Here is a 19,428-nt window from a genome sequence, read left to right as displayed (position 1 = left end):
TGAGAATTGTCTAATGATTTTTTCTTATGGTCAGCTGTGATTCTGGGTCTTTATGAGGAAGACTGCAGAAATAAAGTACTATTTCTAAAACATAACATCCAGGAGTTTCGACTGCAGTTAAAAATCATCCCACAAAAGTAAGCCTGTGCTCAGGCTTCTCTTTTCAGTAAAAGAGATTCCATCCCTATCATCAAGTACTGGGAATATGACTCATGTTGACTGACTGACTTTCTTTCTTCCTTTCCTTTTTTCTTCCTTTCCTTTTTTCTTTCTTTCTTTCTTTCTTTCTTTCTTTCTTTCTTTCTTTCTTTCTTTCCTTTTTTCTTTCTTTCTTTCTTTCTTTCTTTCTTTCTTTCTTTCTTTCCTTCCTTCCTTCCTTCCTTCCTTCTTCCTTCCTTCCTTCCTTCCTTCTTCCTTCCTTCCTTCCTTCCTTCCTTCCTTCCTTCCTTCCTTCCTTCCTTCCTTCTTCCTTCCTTCCTTCCTTCTCTCTTTCTTTCTTTTTTCTTTCTTTCCTTCTTTCCGTCTTTCCTTCTTCCTTCCTTCCTTCCTTCCTTTCTCTCTCTCTCTCTCTCTCTCTCTCTCTCTCTCTCTCTCTCTCTCTCTCTCTCTTTCTTTTGTTCTTTCATTCTTTTGTTCTTTCCAATATATTTTTCTTGGATTACAGGAGATACCAGTATCAGACGTTTTCTTTCAGATGAAATTAGTTAGCATTGTTGGATTCCTAAATAATTGTGAACTAAGAAGGAGGATCTGGACAAGTCACAGAGCCAGGAAATAGTTGACTTTATGAACTAAGTAAGACCAGAGAGCAAGAATGACCTTCATTCTTGTTTCACTCATACGAGGCAACAGGGGTAGATTAACTACCTCTACTTCTCAGTGGCCAGTTTTCAAAACAGAGGAGCCACAGAAAAGATTTTGCTACTCCACAGAAAGATTAGAGTTTCATTTTGGCATGTGTTTAACTACAACCAAACAGAGTGTTGGTGAGAATGTTGCTCATTCCCAAAGCATTTTGAGAACAACTTTTTATTTCAGAACACAAGTCAAAATTTACATAATGATGTCCATTAAAACTTTTAGATAATCTTTCCAGGAGTTATATTCTTACACTATTTGATTTGCCTGGAATCTCTCAGTGTTTATTGATTATGATGAATTTAATAGAATGGGAATCAAGAAAATATAATTGGTGAAGTTAAGTCACATTTTTTAAAATTATGTTTTCAAGGTAAAAAATAGCCTGAGATAAAATATAAAGTTTACTGTTGATATTTTAATAATTTGTAAATGACATATGTTATGTTGCCACTGATTACTTTTCCTAAGGAAAAATAAGGCTGTCCCTCATGTTATTTGGGTAGGGGATCATTTTCAATGAATATTTCAAATTGAAAGGCCATTTATCAAAAGAAGGGACAAGAGAAACTATGATTCTTCTTTTTCTTTAATCTTTGAAAAGTGCTCTTGAGAATCCATATAATATTATTTAAAAATATACCACAAGCATTGTCACCACTAAAGAGTTATCCAATAATGAACATAGTCATAGAATGTTAGCCATAATTAATACATCTGTCAGGTTAATAAATGCTTCCTGAAAAGCATTTTTCATTATGCATATGAATAAGGCCCCTCATCAGTATTTGTCTTAAAAGCAAACATATACAAAATTAAATAAATAGCTTCAGAAACCAACCATAGCCCCTATATCTCAGCTCTGGAGGCACACAGGGAAATGTCACAGTCTGTAGATATTTTACAACCCACTATCCCCTGCTTTGATATATGATCTTTTTGAATTTTATTTAAACTCTCCTTTGTGCTAAAAGGAATATTTGGCTCCTAGAGATGCAAATCAGTTTTAGGAAGTCTTTGGAAAACTACTTTGGCTCCACAAAGTTTAGTAATATTAGACAAGTATGGATTTTTAAACATTATGCCTGAAATCGGTATGTGGAATGAAACAGCCCTCTGGCAATATCTTTTTTAATGATTAAGTTTTCTTTGAGGTTCTTCTGCTTACACAAAGCAATGATACATCACAATAAGTCTGGACTTTCTGAAGTTATAACAGCATCATTGATACAGGGGCAAGTGCGCCCTGGTTGATGGTTCAATGTATTTTTTCCTTATAGTTTAGCTGATGTTGTATGTCATGGATAGTTGTTTCCAGTTCAACTAAGAACCAGGGTCCTTCAATTTGCTTGCAATTTTTGTTGTTGTTGTTGTGATATTACACTTTTAAATCTCTCTGGCTGACAGCTGAGGCCAGAGGCTGGGATCTGTGGGGAGCACCATCATGCACTGAAAATATCAGTTCAACTGATTATTAAAGGACTGCAGAGTTGTACAGACTTGAAATGGATGTTAGATTCACAAAATAATTATGAGTTAGTAATTGTACTTACACATGTTTTAGTTGACTAAAGAAATTAATAAATATTTATGGAGTCATCTATATCCTCTACAGGTAGAGGAACATTGTGGTTTTATTTCCACAGTCAAAGGCTACTTGTTACTTAGCATAAAACCATGATATGATTTCTTTTAACATGACACCTAAGATGAATATAGCTCTCAGGCCCATCCTTTTATTAATTAATTAGAGTTATCTATCTTTAGTGAAACCAATCCTGGAACTATTCTGACATCCAGAGTTTTCAAGTGAGTCAAATAGGATGCCAATCCTGTCTAACCTAGGACAACACCCATAGTTCAGAGTCCCTGCAGCTTTGCAGTTACTAGGAACAACTTGCCTTCTTCTTAGTACAACAGTTAGTCCAAGTCACAGGACTAGTTTAGCACTTCTTAGGTGGATTAGTTACATTGTAGGAGAACTTTCAGAATCCCCAGCCACCACCCAATCCTGTTAGCATACTAGTGCTGGAAGACATTTAATTATTATTTTTTCTGTCTCTTCCTAAAATTATGTGTCCTTCTCACTTCCTGGGGTTAGAAAAAAGGATTCATGAATGTTCTGACTTCAAATGAACTATATTGACCTGATAGTTTCAATCTTCTCTTCTACAGAAGAGCTAAATTACTTGAGGAAACTTAAGCTAAACAATATTGAAATGCCTACTTCTCTTTAGAAAAAAATATTGGATCTCAGGCTGTCAAGTGAATATTTGAATCCCTTGACATTTTTATCTGTTTATGCATTCATTAATGGAGGGGTGGCATACCATATCAACCAGGAGTATGAGCTCTGGGTCAGACTTCCCATATTCAAAGCTACCTGCTATGTACTAATTTGTGGACTATGCTAAAGTCTTCTAACTTCTAGGTTTTTCCATTTCTTCTGTACAATGTGTACTACAATTCCATCTACTTCAAAGAGCTGTTGTACAGATACAGAATATTCAGTGCTATGTGGAACAAGTAAGAGTTTAATAAAATTAACTACTGTTATCCTGCGAATAATCCACTGAAACAAGGTGGACAAGGATTTAGTACCTACCGCATAACAGGGAATAGTATGAACACTGGAGAGAGAACAGATGACAAAAGAAACACCTCCACTACTTCCCAGCCTCTCTTTACCCATCATTCCACTCAGAAAGAGTGCAAGAATGTACCTCTAATAAAGATTATTACTATTAGTATTAATATAAACTGAAGATTTTGAACTCAAGAGAGGGGGAAATTGCCAAAGGTCAAGCATACAGAGGTACTTATGCAGTCCTAATAAATTCTGAAATATCACATGTACTAGGATGTAATATGGAATTTTATAATTAATTTTGCATCCTACAAAATTTATATTAAATTGTCAGAATTCATGGAAATATATGCTTCTTAAAACCCACAAAATCATCACTCACAATCATCATTTTAATGAGGATATTAGCAAAAATAAATTACTTAAACACCCCTCTAAATCATCATGTGTAACTGGTGGCTACCATATTGGACAATGTAGGTCTAAGTTAAAATTTTGTGAACATTTTTTTCTGTAATTAAAAGACATAATGTAATACCTAATACTTACATTTTTATTAGTACCAAGTATTTGGTCATAGAAATGTAACAAGTGGAAATATACTATTGAAGAAGAAAAGATAAAGATTTAATAACATGGATATAAGACTACTTAAGAAAAGAGAAAGAAGGACATGCACAAAAATGTGAAAGAAACAAAGCATGTTATTATAGAATATGTGTTGAATGAGAGTCAAAAGAACGAACAGAATGTGGGCTGGAGGGAAATGAGCATTATGTTCCACAGTGATTTTTTTCTGTGCCTCCAGTTAACTTCAGCCTTATTCATATATTTTGCATTTAGTTGCCATTTTTGGTCATGCAAGTTTTAAATTTGATGGAAAACTGACTTATGAAATAACAAGCTTTTCATGTTATATTTACACTGTTTACTACTTACTGATTATTTGTGAAGTAATTATTTCATATCACAGAACCATGTTCTAGTACTATAGAGGAGAGCATAGGTAGATTAGAAATTCTTATTTATTATTCCATAGGGGATGAAAACTCAGCTTTTAAACACTTTTAACCCAATGTTCAGCTTAAAAACAAATGCTCTAATTCATTGGCAAGATACAATTAGGGGACCTTATGACAGCCCATATCAAGGTGGTGTATTCTTTTTGACAATTCATTTTCCTATAGACTACCTCTTCAAACCACCTAAGGTTGCATTTACAACAAGAATTTAATATCCAAATATTAACAGTAATGGCAGCATTTGTCTTGATATTCTAGGATCACAACGGTGTCTTGCTTTAACTATTTCTAAAGTTCTTTTATCCATATTTTCATTGCTATGTGATCCAAATCCAGATGACCCTTTAGTGCCAGACATTGCACAGATCCATAAAACAGAGATAAGTACAACAGAATACCTTGGGAATGGACTCAAAAGTATGTCATGTGATGCTACCTTAAAGTCAGTATAATCTGCATTATAGCTGGACTAAATTTTAAATTATTGTTCAAAAAACAAGTGATCCAAGTTTTAAATGTATTGGAAATATACAACAGAAAACATTTGTTTTGAGTATTGAACTTAGATGTGAATGCTTTCTAAACTTTGAGTTTCAGAACCTCACATCTCAAAAAAAGTGGAGGAGAAAGATTTCGCAGAAGTAAGAAGGCAGAAGAACAAACCAATTAGAGTAGATAAAGAGGTGCTTCTAAAACCTTTAAATTGTATAAAGGGGCTCCAAGAAACAAAGGATGATCCACCCCCAAATGTCAGTCAGAGTTCTGGAATTCCTCTTCATGTTTATCTCCCCATCTAACCTGTATGTGATAGGACTAGGATTGAGTTGAGTATGGGAAGAAACAGAGTAAATGAAAAGTTAAAGTCAATAATACATTTTACAAGTTAACATTAGCAATTTAAACTTAAAAACAGATGAGGAAAATATGCCTCCTATGCTCATTCAAAATAGACTCATCTTTTCTCTAACCTCCTAATGCATTGTTCCTACAGACATATTTCATTTTAGGTATTTGCCTTTTAATGTTAAGAATAATATTCAGTCAAAGTTTGTGATTGTAAACTCTAATATGCGAACTAGTGCCTTCCAACAGAAAATAATGTAAGGCATAATTGAGTTGCCTATGTAAGTTTAATTTTTTTATTTCTTACAGGAAATAAAGTAAACATAGATAGGTGAAATTAATTTTACTATATATTTATTTATTCTGATCTAAAATGTAGTTGTATTGACAAGTAATAAATATACAACTTAATAGTGAGATATTGTACATTATTTTTCATCCTAAGTTCCTGAAATTCAGTGTATAATTTAAAAATGGAGTGCATTTTAAAAAGTAGAGTACATTCCCTTGTCACCAATTTTTTACTAAATAGCCACGTGTAAATGGTGATTCCCATAATGGACAATGTAGGTGTAATTAATATTATAGAAACATCATTTCACCACAATTACAAATGTAATAAAATATATAATATTTATGTTTTTGACAGTCATACTCCTTTGGGTAATACAGAAAATGCCATGCCTCTTTGTGCTTTTTATTTTAGGAATGTCCTTACAGAATACTTCCAGAGCATAACTTTTGTATACTGAACACTGCACATCTTATCTCAAGTGTAGTGAATTGCTCCCATATCAAATGTTTAAATTACAATATTTGTGAAGAATTATTTATACATTATAATTATGATACTTGACTGAGTATGTATTGGCCTTAGTTAAAACTGATTGGTTGACAAAAATTTCCATGTTTTATAGATGTTTAATCAATCCATTATTGACTTTGGTTTCAGTTCTCTTCTTTTCAAAGTATTATGTATATTTTCTGGCCTGTAACATTTTTGGCTCTTGAAACCCTCATAGGCTCTGGGCCTCGTGCCCCTAATGTTATAAATCCTCCCTGGTACAACACCATTTTCCACATACCTGCTCATAAAACACAGGAATGGTCCTATTGTAGCTCTCAATGAAATTGTCACCTAGAGAAGGATTTTATTCACCTAAGTTAAGTTGTCAGGATATTTGGGGTGCCTTTTTCATATTATTGGCATAATTTGCTAATAATTATTTATTTGGCTGGTTGTTTTCTGTTTATGATTTTAGAGGGACTATCTAAAGTCCCTGTCTATTTTCTTTAAACTAACACATAATGTCTTTAGCCACTGAACATTGGGCAAAAGTAAAAAAACAAAACAAAACAAAGAAAACCCCGCTTATTATAAAGGAAAATTCAAATCTCATTATACCTAAATCCAGAATGGATATCCCCTGCCACTGGCCATAGGGATTCACATTTGCTCTACACTGAACCCTATCTACAAAATTATTCCCAAACATTCAATGTTTTTAGTACAGTGAATCTGGTGAAGCACGTTTTTTACTTAAAGTTTAAAAATTCTTATAACAATATGAATTTATCAATCATTTACAGTTTAGTGAGATATTTATTTATTTATTTTACATTTGTAATTATTTTCTTTCAGTTCTCTTACTTTAGGAATCTTTATACTTTAATAGTTTTGGGGTTTTTGTTTGTTTGTTTTTCCTTCTTCAAATCTTTGCTTCTCCATCTTGACCTATTTTTCTTCTGTCAGGAAAAGTTTTTGAAACTTTGCAGATATTTTTGGTTGTCATAACTGGGAATGAGATAAGTTATGCTGTCATCTTTAGAGTAGATAAAGAGGTGCTTCTAAAACCTTTAAATTGTATAAAGGGGCTCCAAGAAACAAAGGATGATCCACCCCCAAATGTCAGTAGTGCTGACGTTGCAAAATCATATTCTTATTGTTCACTTTTAAACAGTTATCTGTGTTCTTTCCTTTAAATGATAATTAAATTTAAATATATTATTGTTTGAAGTAATTCATCTTGTTTTATTTTAATTGATAACTTTTCAAGTCTGGAAAAATTTTATATAATTTATTCAACTTATAACAGTTTGAATAGCCCTGAATATTTCCCAAGATAGAACTTCAAAGTTTTTCCTTTTTGTTTTTTTAAATGTTGGTAGATACAATGACAATTTTGATGATATCATTATGAAGTCTTATTAATTTAATGTATCTTTGTTGCTCTATTTCATAGGTCCCCTTAGATGGAATATAATAAAGCAGAAGCTTCAAAAGGATTAATGCCTGGATTATCATTTCTGCAATAAAACAGAAATCTAAGTGGTGAAGACCACAGGCACCTCAATCCTGGATTCCAGAATTCTATATTAAGCACTGGAGTTTTTAATACTCTGCTATAGGAAAGCCTTTGCCAATGCTTACAAGGAACTGTTTATCCCTGCTTCTCTGGATCCTGTTTGATGGAGGTCTCCTAACACCACTTCAACCACAGCCACAACAGACTTTAGGCACAGAACCAAGAGAAAATGTTATCCATCTGCCAGGGCAACGATCGCATTTCCAACGAGTTAAACGTGGTTGGGTATGGAATCAATTTTTTGTGCTGGAGGAATACATGGGCTCCGAACCTCAATATGTGGGAAAGGTAATGGCGTGTTTCTTTTGACAACCACTTGATAGGAAGGGGGAATATGAATTGTGTATTGTGTATGGATGTTTTGCACAGGAAGTGAACAAACCAGTGACTAGACCACTGGACTTACAATCCAAGATTTCTCTTCCTGACTCATGGCCTGGGTAAGCTTTGGAATATCATTTAACCCCTCTTTATTTTAATTCCCCCTGATTATTTTAATGAAAATAATAAATGTGTGTGTGTGTATTTGGAATACATTCCATTTTTATTTATTTTGCTTCCATTTTTGTCATTCTTTGTAGAAGAAACGAAGTTAAAATATGTAGATGTCATAAAAAGCCTTAGCACATATGGTGTGCAGCCAATCTGAAATTGTTCACTAGTCAAGTCAGAGACAAAAAGAAAAATCTCCAGGCATAATATCTTAAATTGATATTGAAGTTTTTGAATGAGCAAGATTAATTCCTTCCCTTTTTATTTAAAGCTTAAAACACCATCAGGATTGTAGTTCTAAAAACCTGTCTGTTTTGACCTATGAACAATTTCTCTTTGTTATGTTTTGCAAGTTATTTTAAAGTTACTTATGGTCAAAGGCATAAATACTGGATCAGAAATGTGCACCATTTGATACTGAAACTAGCATATAATTTTGAAACCATATTACAAGCTTAGAGATTTTTAAAAAATAGTCAATAATAATAGTTTCAGCATGCTTGCTTTGATAATTGTTTTCCTTTTATTAAAAATTGTCCTTATATCTAAGATAGATAAAATTTATCCACATTATCAAAAAGTCATTTTTCCAGGGCTGGGGTTGTGGCTCAGTGGTAGAGCACTCACCTAGCCTGTGTGAGACTCTGAGTTCCATCTTCAGCACCACATAATAATAAATAAATAAAATAAAGGTATTGTGTTCAACTACAACTAAAATATAAATATTTTTTAAAAAGACATTTTTTTCAGAAAAATGAATATTTTATTTTATTTTGATTTTGTGAAATTTCTTTTAAATTTTCTAAATGATTTTGTCATGAACTTTAATGAAATCAGATTAACTCTCTTGAGGAGAGAGCAAAATAAGCAAAATAAATGCAAAGACAGAAATGGAAAACAATGGTAGGAAGGCTATTTGGTTTAGAAGGTCATGTCCCTTGAACATTAAATCCTGTGAGTTTTCTGAAAATTTAAGCTATAGAGAAGCATGATTGGACTTGTGATTCCAAAATTTGGATAAAAGTAGCATATCTGTTCATGCTCTACATTCTTTATATTATTTTGTTTAAAATTTGCCCTTTGGAAATGTATTTAAATTTTACTGAGTAACAGAGTGAAAAATAAGTTCCAGTAGAAACTGCTGAAAATGAACATACACTCAGGATTACCACACAGTTGTATGGGTCCCAAAATAATTTGGTTTGCTTTTGTTTTTTTACTGGACATTTATCTATATATAAAAGTTGAGTCCCTAGGCTTGCCATGTAAGATCCATTCTGGGTATTCAGTTTCAAATAATCTTACAAAAGAACAATAGTAACAGTAGATACCATGGCATTGTTCAGCTATCTCCTTGACAGCTGAGTCTGGGTTTGTAACCCTGGGATGATCTTCTAAATGCAATCCCTGGATTTGAAACCGTGGGTTAAGCAGAAGATCATAGTGAGTTCAAATGGTTAGAAAAACAGTGAGGCCCAAAGAGTTCCAATTTAAAGATGTCCTTCTAATATAACAGCTACCCACTAGGACCATAGGCAAAAGAAGGGTCTTAGGTAGTTTGGAGAAGGTACTACAAAGTTCTGATGTCTCTGAGGTAATTGCTGAAAACTTCTGCTTATACAATTCTGCAATAGGACCATATGATGTAAAAACCATTAAGACGTGTTTAGATGATTTCATGTAGTTTTGGTGCACTTGCTTCTTCTTTATTTAACTAAATATAAAGATGGAGGTTTGAAACCCAGTACAAATGAATGCAAGGCAGAGCTCCAAACCATTTTTTCCTAAGCTCTGCTTATGATAGATGGTATATATCACATTGAAATTCCTGAAAAATGCCTGTAGAGAAGGTACTCTCTATTTTTAATTAGATCAGACTCACAGACTTTAGTCACAAGAATTAGAGATAATAAAGTCAACATTTTGTTAACAAATTAATGACACTTTGTTGTTTTTCAAGGTAGAATAGTTTTTAACCTACCAATGATCTTAAGTTGTAATGGACACGTTAGGTTAACTGTCCAAGTCCTTATTTGGTATTCTGGAATTCCACCATTATAATTTTATGGTGTGAAATTTATTTGGTTCACTTAGAAGACAAGTTAACATCTGTAGATTGTATTAAAAGGAGTAGATTCAACATCTAACCTATTACGACATTTATAGAGTGTTATTTCTACAGGTATATGGCTGTACATTGGTAATGTGTAATAAAACCCCCTTTTTTCAGCAAAAATACACTTCTAATGTAAATGAAATGTCAGTTGCCAACATTTTCTTTCCTCAAGGAAACTAATTAAAGTTTAATTAACTCTGTGTTGATACTTCTAATTTTGGGAATAAAATATGATAGCATGGAGGCCAATTCAACATATTTTATATATGTTTGTAAACAATATACAAATGTATTTATATTTCTGCTCATTCTATAAAGGCTTTGAGATAGCACACAGAAAGGCAGATTATTACCAACTATATAGAATTCAGGGCTAAGGAAAAAGGCAAATGCAAAATTGCCCACCACAATGGTCTACTGACTACTATCATTGTGCCTCCAATTTAATTTTCTTTTTCTTTTTAAAAGAAGGCTTAGTCCCTACTATTGGAGACTCCATTCATTTAGAGAAAATTTATTTCCAAGTATTAAAATATGAAAGAATGATCCGATGTAGAAATTTGTAGAAAGAACAGTGTGTGGCTCAGTGACCATTAGCCTTGTTAACAATTGTATTTAAAGAAGCAGATGTTAACATTGATATCCTTTTGTATGAATGAATGCTGCTTTACTTCTCATACAAAAAATCATAACAGTATGTTAAATTGAACCCAATTATTTCTCAAAATACATGTTTTGTATTTTACTAAAATAACCTGGGTGTGAGTTTCTATGTAGTCAAGTGAGACAGAAATTAATTTACTTTTAAAAAATTACATATTAGGTATTGCTAGGTGCTAAAACTAAAGACAAAGAAAAAAGCCTGCATCACAAATATCCACATAATTATGCACATGCATGTATACATACACAAATTAATGATAATTTGGTTGCTTACTCCAATGCAGACAATTGCATGCCTATGTCTGTGTATTTCCAAGTTTTGTCAGAGCCTCAAGGCAATATATCAAGACAATACTGACCCTTGTTTCCTCTAAGAGTAATTTTGAAAGCCAAGTTGTCATTACAGATGAATTATAGTTAGAAGCAACACTTAAATTTAAATTGTTTAAAACGACAAAAATATAAAAGTGAAACATACAGTCCCTAGTTTCAGTGGCCTCTATTTATTGAATATATTTTGATTCAGCATGCATTAAACCCTGATACATATTAAGCCTGGTGAGGTTAAAAGTAAATATGAAGTCCCCTACATTAAAATATAATAGGTAAACTTTACTGAGTGATTCCTTTGGGCACCATATAATTGCTTAACAAACGTAAATTTATGTATCCTTTCATAACAGCATTATAAGGAAAAATACATATGAAAAAACTGAGGTGCAGAAAGCTAAGTAATCTACCCATTGTCCAACACCCAGTAAATTCTGAAGTTAAAATTTAAGGCTAGGTAGTCTCTATTTTGCTCCATTGCACCAGACAATATCAGGGTATATAATTCTCTATAGCTCCCAAAGGTGAACAATAACTTCAGTACTACGCCAAAAGCACTATAGTGGAGACAGATTGTGGGACTGGAGGGACACTGGATGCTCTGTAACTGTATCAAGAAATGTAGGACTTCAAGAAAGTTTTCAAAGATGAGGAAGCACCTGAGATGCAAAATGATTTGACTGACATTTCCAGAAGAGGTTGTATGGAGTAAAGTTTTTAAAAACCCTGAGATAAAGTTTCAGAGTAGTTTTGATTTGCATTTTCCTGATTGCTAAGGATGATGAATATTTTTCATGTGTATTTGTTGACCATTTGTATTTTTTCTTTAGGGAAGTGTCTGCTTAGATCATTTGTCCTTTTATTGATTGAGTTATTTGTTTTTATGTTCTTCATAAACTCTGGATATAAATCCTCCATCAGAAGAGTAGCTAGCAAAGATTTTCTTCCTATCTGTAGCCTTTTTCTTCACTTTCTAAATTTACTTTGTTGCTGTGCAGAAGCTTTTTAATTTGACATCATCCCACTTATTGATCCTTAAGTTTATTTCTTGAGCCTTAGTAGTCTTAATAAGGTAATTTGTGCCTCTGCCAATATGTTGCAGTGTTGATTCTATGATTTCTTCTCATAGTCGCAGTGGTTTTGGTCTAATTCCTAGGTCTCTGATCCACTTTGAATTGCTTTATTTTTTTTCAGGTTGATCAAAAGAAATGTAATTTCCTTCTTCTTCATACAAAGGAACATTTTCCAGCACCATTTCTTAAAAGGCTATATATTTTTTTTTCCCAGTGCATGTTTTTAGAAACTTTGCCAAGTGTCAGATGACTGTATCTATGTGGGGTTGTCTTTGTGTCTTTTGTTCTATCCTATTGGTCTTCATGTCTGTTTTAGTGTCAAGACCACACTGGTTTTGTTACTATAGTTCCGTAGTATTTATTGAGATTGGGTAATGTGATGCCACCAGCAGCACTCTTGCTCTGTATTGCTTTGGATATTCTCAGTCCTTTATTCTTTCATAAGAATTTTTGGCCTGCTTTTTTTTTGTCCCTAGTTTTTTGAAGAATGTCACTGGGATTTTGATGGGTATTATGCAGATAATAAGATTTTCTGGGGAGGATGTGGGAAAAATGTTGTACTTCCACATATTTCGTGGGACTTCAAGTTATTTTGGAAAATAGTATGGCGATTTCTCCAAAGATTAGAAATTGATCTGCCATATGGTATGGCAATCCCACTGCTTGGTATTTATCCAAAAGAACTAAAATCAACATACTATAGTGAAAACAAGAATTCCAAAGTTTATAGCAAAACAATTCACAATATCAAAGTTAAGGAACAAGCCTAGATGTCTGTCAATGGATGAATGAATAAAAAAATGTGGTATATATGCAAAAAGGAGTTTTACTCAGCCATGAATAATGAGATAAATAAATTATAACATGCTGATAAATGGATAGAACTAGAGAACACAATACCAAGTGACATATTCCAGACTCATAAAGTCAAGGGTCAAATATTTTTTTTTCTTTTATGTGGAAGCTAGAGAGAGAGAAAAGAGGAATACAAAGGGAATATCACAAAAGTACAAGGTAGACTAATAGACTAATAGAGAAGGGTAAACAAAGTGGAGGATGGTGGGAGATTATGGGTAATTACTTAGGAACAAAATCTATAAATTATTCTATGTCCATGTATGATTATATCATTATGAATATTATATATAATATATATATATAATAAATATATAATACACTGATTAAAATAATAATAACAGAAGAGAGATTAGTAGAGTAAAGCAATTGGAGGAGGTGGGAGGTGAGGAGAGAAAGGGAAAATACTAGGAATGTGATTATCATATTGTTATACATGTGTACATATATGGCATAAAAAAAGAATTCCACTATTGTATATGATGATAATGCACCAATAAACATTAAAATAAATTAATAAATAAAAGATGCATCAAAGACAGAGAAACTGAGATGGAGATAGGGGACATTTGTAGGAAGGAAGGAAAAGGGCACAGTGAGCTTATATAGGAAGTAATGGAGAAAATGTGATATTAGAGTTGAAGATCTAAGAGATGGGAGAAAATTAAAAAATGTCAACTTCTATTCACCATGGACATATAAAGGATGAGGCAGATTAGAGGAACACTGTTAGAGGCAAAATCTTCAGAAATTAGTGGATAATTGCATATAGACTATAAAAGAGAAGTAAAAACATGACACAGATGTTTGACTTATTTTTTATTAGTATCTTATAAAGATTTGGGATGAGAATATGAAAAAAATTAGTGTTAGATATTTTATTTCTTAATTACTTGAAAATAACCAGGTAAAATCTATTGCAGATACTTGAATTCATTAATCTAGAATTCATTAAAAATATCTTGTGTACATATGAGTGGAAAAAAATCACACAAGTATGTAATATGCTCTAGGAAAAAATACAGAGGCAAGAGAATCCTAAATTTTAATTGTAAATCAGGTGAAGGTTTTGCTGTCAATAGTAGGAAGTAAAAGAGAAGGATAAGATAGTATCATGGAAGACAAAACAAGAAAAACGTTTTAGGAATAACAAAAAAAAAAAAATGACAAGCTCCATAGGTCAAACAAAATAGTTACTGAAACAAGTTCATTTCATCTTGTGATGAGCCAGAAGTGACCTTTACCAAAATGATTTTCTCTAAGGTGCAAGAGAAACAAGGTAAAATAAGAGATGCTCTAAGGGATCCCCTATATTCTACATATACTTTCTTCCATTGTAGAGTAATAGTCCTGTTACCCCTTAGTAGTTCAGATTGATCACCCCAGCCACCACAGTAATTCTCTTGCATTTTGTTTCAGAGGCATGAAGATCCCCTAAATGGCTGGGGCCAGCCTTAATTTGTGGTTCAATGAAATCATGTTTTGCACTGGTGCAGGCATTCTTCCCTTTGAAATTAAGATCCTTAGGCCAGCAGAGCAGAGGTTAGAGGGTTAGGAAACAATATTTTGCCAACAGGTCAAAGTATGGTGCAGAATAGTGGTGCCACTTCCATTTACAACCTGTAATTCAAAAGCGGTGAATCCTGGCTCAGTACTGATTACTGTGGGAATAATAATAGCAATGTGCATTGTAGCTGACACAGAGCACATACAGCCTCCTGGAAAACCATGCCTAAACTACAAAGTATTGCTACCTAGTTGACATGATAAACAGCTGTATCAGGCTGGTGAAGAACATGATAAATCAGTGATTTTCATGAGCTTGTGCCTATTACTAAACTTTATTTACTATGAATTGTTTTCCATGGTCAGAATCAACACAATATGGAAAACCTTTATGATGGATAAGGTATTCCACAAGTCCACAGATGGTAGTTTGAGCAGAAACATTAAATGATGGGAAGGAAAAATCTATACCCACTATAAGTGTCTACTCAATAAGAACAAAAGTTGACTCTTCCAAGATGGTAGTGGTCAAGTGTAACCAACTTGCTACAGGGTAGCTAGCTAATCAATTCAGTAAAGGGTTCATTCACTATTAATCTCTGTTGCTGTCAGATTGGGCCCTCAACAAGTGCCTGTATCCAGTTCAGCCTTCGTGGGTAGACATCCACATTGTTATTCCATGCAGAACCTCCATCTCTTCTGCCATCACCACTTTTTTTTATGAGCCCATAGGGATGTAATAGAAATGGCTGGAGAAAGAAGCTTACTGGTATCCACAGAATTGATCATCCTATTGATTATTACAATATTTCTTTGTTGATGTAACCCATTCTGTGAACATTTACACACAACACAAATATCTTCATTTTTTTTCTTTTTTCTCTTTTTTTGGGGGGAGGGGTAGGGTTGGTAATACCCAAGAATAAACCCAGAAGCACTCAACCACTGAGTCACATCCTCAGTCTTATTTTGTATTTTATTTAGAGACAGGGTCTCACTGAATAGCTTAGTGCCTTGCTTTTTTGCTGAAGCTGGCTTTGAACTCACTGTTCTCCTGTCTCACACTCCCAAGCCTCTGGGACCCAAGTGAGTGATACCTCACCCAGCTTCATTTTTTCCTTTGTACAGAAACATCTAGCCATAAAACTCTTCCCTAAATATGTTCGTGATCAATTTTATAATCACATCCCTTTTCTAATCACATACCTGACCATTGACTATGGTCAACAAATCAATAAATTATTTCATGTCCAGCAATTCCTAATTCTAAGCAAAATTAAACACCTGATTCTGTCCTGTAAGTCTGGTGCCTGGAAGGATTGAACTTTACCTCTCTCCTTCAGTGGTACTCTAGAAAGACTATAACACTGTAGCTGTTCAATATCAGGGACATCTGTGTATTATGGGTAACCATCTGTAAACCAGGCCCAAGTCTTTACTTCTTCTTCCAACTGACCTTAGGAAACACCCCTTGAAGTCATGGGTACAGTCTGGGAGAAAGATGATAATTTACCAAGAGTGGAGCCCCTGAGCATTTTAGACACATCTTCATGTAACTTATTTGTGTCTTTACTACTGCTTAAGCCTAATCTCTACATACCACTATCATTTGATTCCACAGAAGTATTGTACCTAACAATTGAATGGACTTCTGAGTCAAATAGTGCAATGTTCACGATTGCATAGGACGCATGATAACTTAGTGTCACGTGGCTAGGTATTTAGCCTTACTAAGGCTCAGTCGCAAGTCATAGTCTGTTTCTCAACAAGAGAGTAGGTATTCACAGAGGGAGGTAGGGTTTTGTTCCAAATTATTAAGGTTTTGTGCTTCAGTTCACCAACAGGGAATTGACAGCCAGCATTCCTATCTGCCACTGATAATTCTACCACCATTGCATCTGCTGAATAATATGGCTCAAGTGGTATAATGAAATCATATGGCAGCCTGGACACATTGCATTGCCTTCATTTGTTGTGGATCTCACTCTAAATGAGCAGCTTTTGAGGTCATGGTAAATGGGCCAAAATAACCAAAAATGAGGACTATGTTTCTTCCAATATCCAAACAGGCCCACTAGGAGTTGGGCCTCCTTTATGGTTGTAGGAGAGACCACACATAAGAATTTGTCTTTCATATTAGCAGGACTTTCAACATGCCTCACATGATTAGGCTATTAGGAACTTCACTTCAATTTAAAGCCCTTGAGTTTTTGTTAGTGTTTTTGTTTTTTTCTTGTATATAATGTACCCCATTGATAAGTAAATATTTTGTCGATATGTCTGAAGCAGTTGCTACTTATAGCTCATTAGATCTAAACAATAAAATGTTATCAGTGTAATAGGCCAATGTTAGACCTACCAAAAAAAAGATAGTCTAGTTTCTTTTGAACTTAATTATTATATAGGAATGGAGAGTTGATATATCCTGAAGGATAAAAGAGAACTTGTATTGCTGGCCCTGACAGCCAGAAGCAAATGGCTTAATGGAGTTATTTACTCTCAGATATAGAAGAAAATGAATTTGCTATATAAATAGCTTCATACCAGGTACCAGGGGATACACTAATTTGTTCAAGCAATGAAACCACATCTGGTACAGCAGCTACAATTGGAGTCACCACCTGTTAGAGTTTATGATAATCCATTGTCATTCTCCAAGACCCATCTGTCTTCTTCACAGGCCAAAAAGGAGAATTTCATGGGAATGTGGTGAGAATTGCTACCACTGGATGTGTCAAGTCCTTGGTGGTGCTGCTAATCTCTGCCATTCCTCAAGGAGTTCAGTATTATTTTTGGTTTAATGTTTTTTTAGGTAGAAGCTATTCTGTTGGCTTTCACTTGGCTTTTTCTGCCATAGTAGCTTTTATTCTAGAGTTCAGAGAAACCATTTGAGAATTAAGCCAGATATTGAATATATCTATTTCTGTTATACATTCTTCACCTGGGGAAATAACCACAAGATGGCTTTGGAATCCACTGATATCACTGTGAAAATAGACTTGAGTCAAGACCCATTTTTTTCCCCTTAAAATAATAGCCCCTATACTAATTTTAGGTCTTCTGAAATTAGCGTTAGTTCAGAGCTAGTGTATAGCAATCACCAAAAGGTTTTATTATTGCCTTCTCCCCAATGTGCAGTCAATCTGGTGAAAGATTTCATCCCTTTGGAGAAAGATGGGAGAAAGATTAGCAGAATGAACTTTTTGGATGTGTATGATCCTTCCTGAAGGGATCCTGCCATGTCTTTATTCAAGAGGTTCTGAATCTCTAAACTTACTTTAGGTAGAGAATTTAGAGAGGGGTAGTGATTACTATGTGATTTGGGTTAGGTTTTCTACTCACTTGACCTAAACTTTTCTGATTATAGAGATAAAAGAATAAGTTAATAGGCTTCCTATCTATTTCATTTATAGGAACAGGATGATCTTCCTACCAATGTCTAAATATGTCATGATTCATAACAATCTGATGGCTCTTTTGACTCCTGTCCTTTATAAGTACCTAGGTACTATTTGCTTTTTGGACAATGAGTGCTGTCACTTGGCCCCCATCATTCAAAGATCTGATTATTCTTCTTGCATTCAAGTTTCCTAGTTTATGGCAGCAGGTACATTATTGCAAGTTTCATTCTACAGAAAATATTGATCACTGGGATGCAGGCACTCCCTTCACAAACTTATTTCTCACAATGGTAGCAAATGTGTGTCGTCTGGATCTCCCAGGATGAGTGAGTAGGTCTTAACGAAAATTTAATCTAAGATTTTAATCTCTGTAAATCTCTGAACCTGTACAGCACAGTAAACCAAGGCATTTACTCATTGAAATTTATTTACTATGGGGAATATTTTACTTTATGTTTCAGCCAACCAAAGAAACAAAATATAAAAATCCTTTCTACTCCCCTAACTGCAACACTAAATTCAGAATTTTTCTTAGTGAGCTCTTGTCCATAAATTCAGCTCAATCCAACTTTATGTTCTTTTCATATTATCCCACAACCTTACTATCTATTTCCACATTTATTCCCCAAATTTCTGGCTATAAGAATTAGAAAAATTGAGTAGTTTCTTTGCTTTTAGCGCTCTTAGATCTTATGGTCCCATCCTATACTTCATATTTAGGGAATTTTGGGGCCTTGAATCTAGTAATAGAACCAAAACTAAAGAGTAGCAGTGAAAGTGAGTCCCAAGGACCCTCAGTGGTCTCTCAAGGCCATGGCCTCAAGGAAGGCCATAACACTTTTCTTGGAAAATGGAGTTTAATTTACTCAGTTGAGGTGGATAGGCTGATTCTACTGACAAAGACAACTCATCAGAATTTAGGGGCTTGATGTCTCTAGGTACATCAGGGTCTTCCTGCACACACCTAGTCCAACATACTATACCCCACTCCTTCACAACCATTGCATCCACTTTGATGGCCAACACTATAAGGTTGGAAATTGAATTTGAATTGTAACCCAACCACTCAGGATGGAAGTCCAGGTTGTTTTTCAATAAAAACAGTTCTGTGGTAGAGGAAATAAGGATATTTTGCAGACAATAGAAGACACCTGGGATTTAATCTTTTAGCACATCCTTTACTTTCCTACCTTTTTCAGTGACATTAAAGCAAGCAGACAATTTTAGTAATAATAATTAATTTAACAAAAGTATTTATAGTATCTTACATATGGTGACCTAGATCCTTGTACCTTATAAGGGTTTGATCAGGAGTA

General features: G+C 34.0%; 1 protein-coding gene across 4 annotated transcripts in view; it reads left to right on the top strand.

The window, feature by feature from the left end:
* Cdh12 (cadherin 12) overlaps positions 1–19,428 on the top strand; it is a 939,290-nt gene that overhangs the window by 658,179 nt on the left and 261,683 nt on the right. For all 4 annotated transcript variants that reach the window (XM_078016895.1, XM_078016900.1, XM_021720037.3 and 1 more), the window contains exon 4: positions 7,554–7,964. In XM_078016895.1, coding sequence (XP_077873021.1) covers positions 7,734–7,964 — 231 coding nt within the window. In that variant the 5' untranslated portion in view covers positions 7,554–7,733. The remainder of the gene's footprint in view (positions 1–7,553; positions 7,965–19,428) is intronic.

The sequence above is a fragment of the Ictidomys tridecemlineatus genome, chromosome 1, assembly GCF_052094955.1.
Source record: "Ictidomys tridecemlineatus isolate mIctTri1 chromosome 1, mIctTri1.hap1, whole genome shotgun sequence".
Lineage (NCBI taxonomy): Eukaryota > Metazoa > Chordata > Mammalia > Rodentia > Sciuridae > Ictidomys > Ictidomys tridecemlineatus.
Note: the sequence above shows the minus strand (reverse complement) of the source record. Positions and strands in the feature narration are given on the sequence as shown.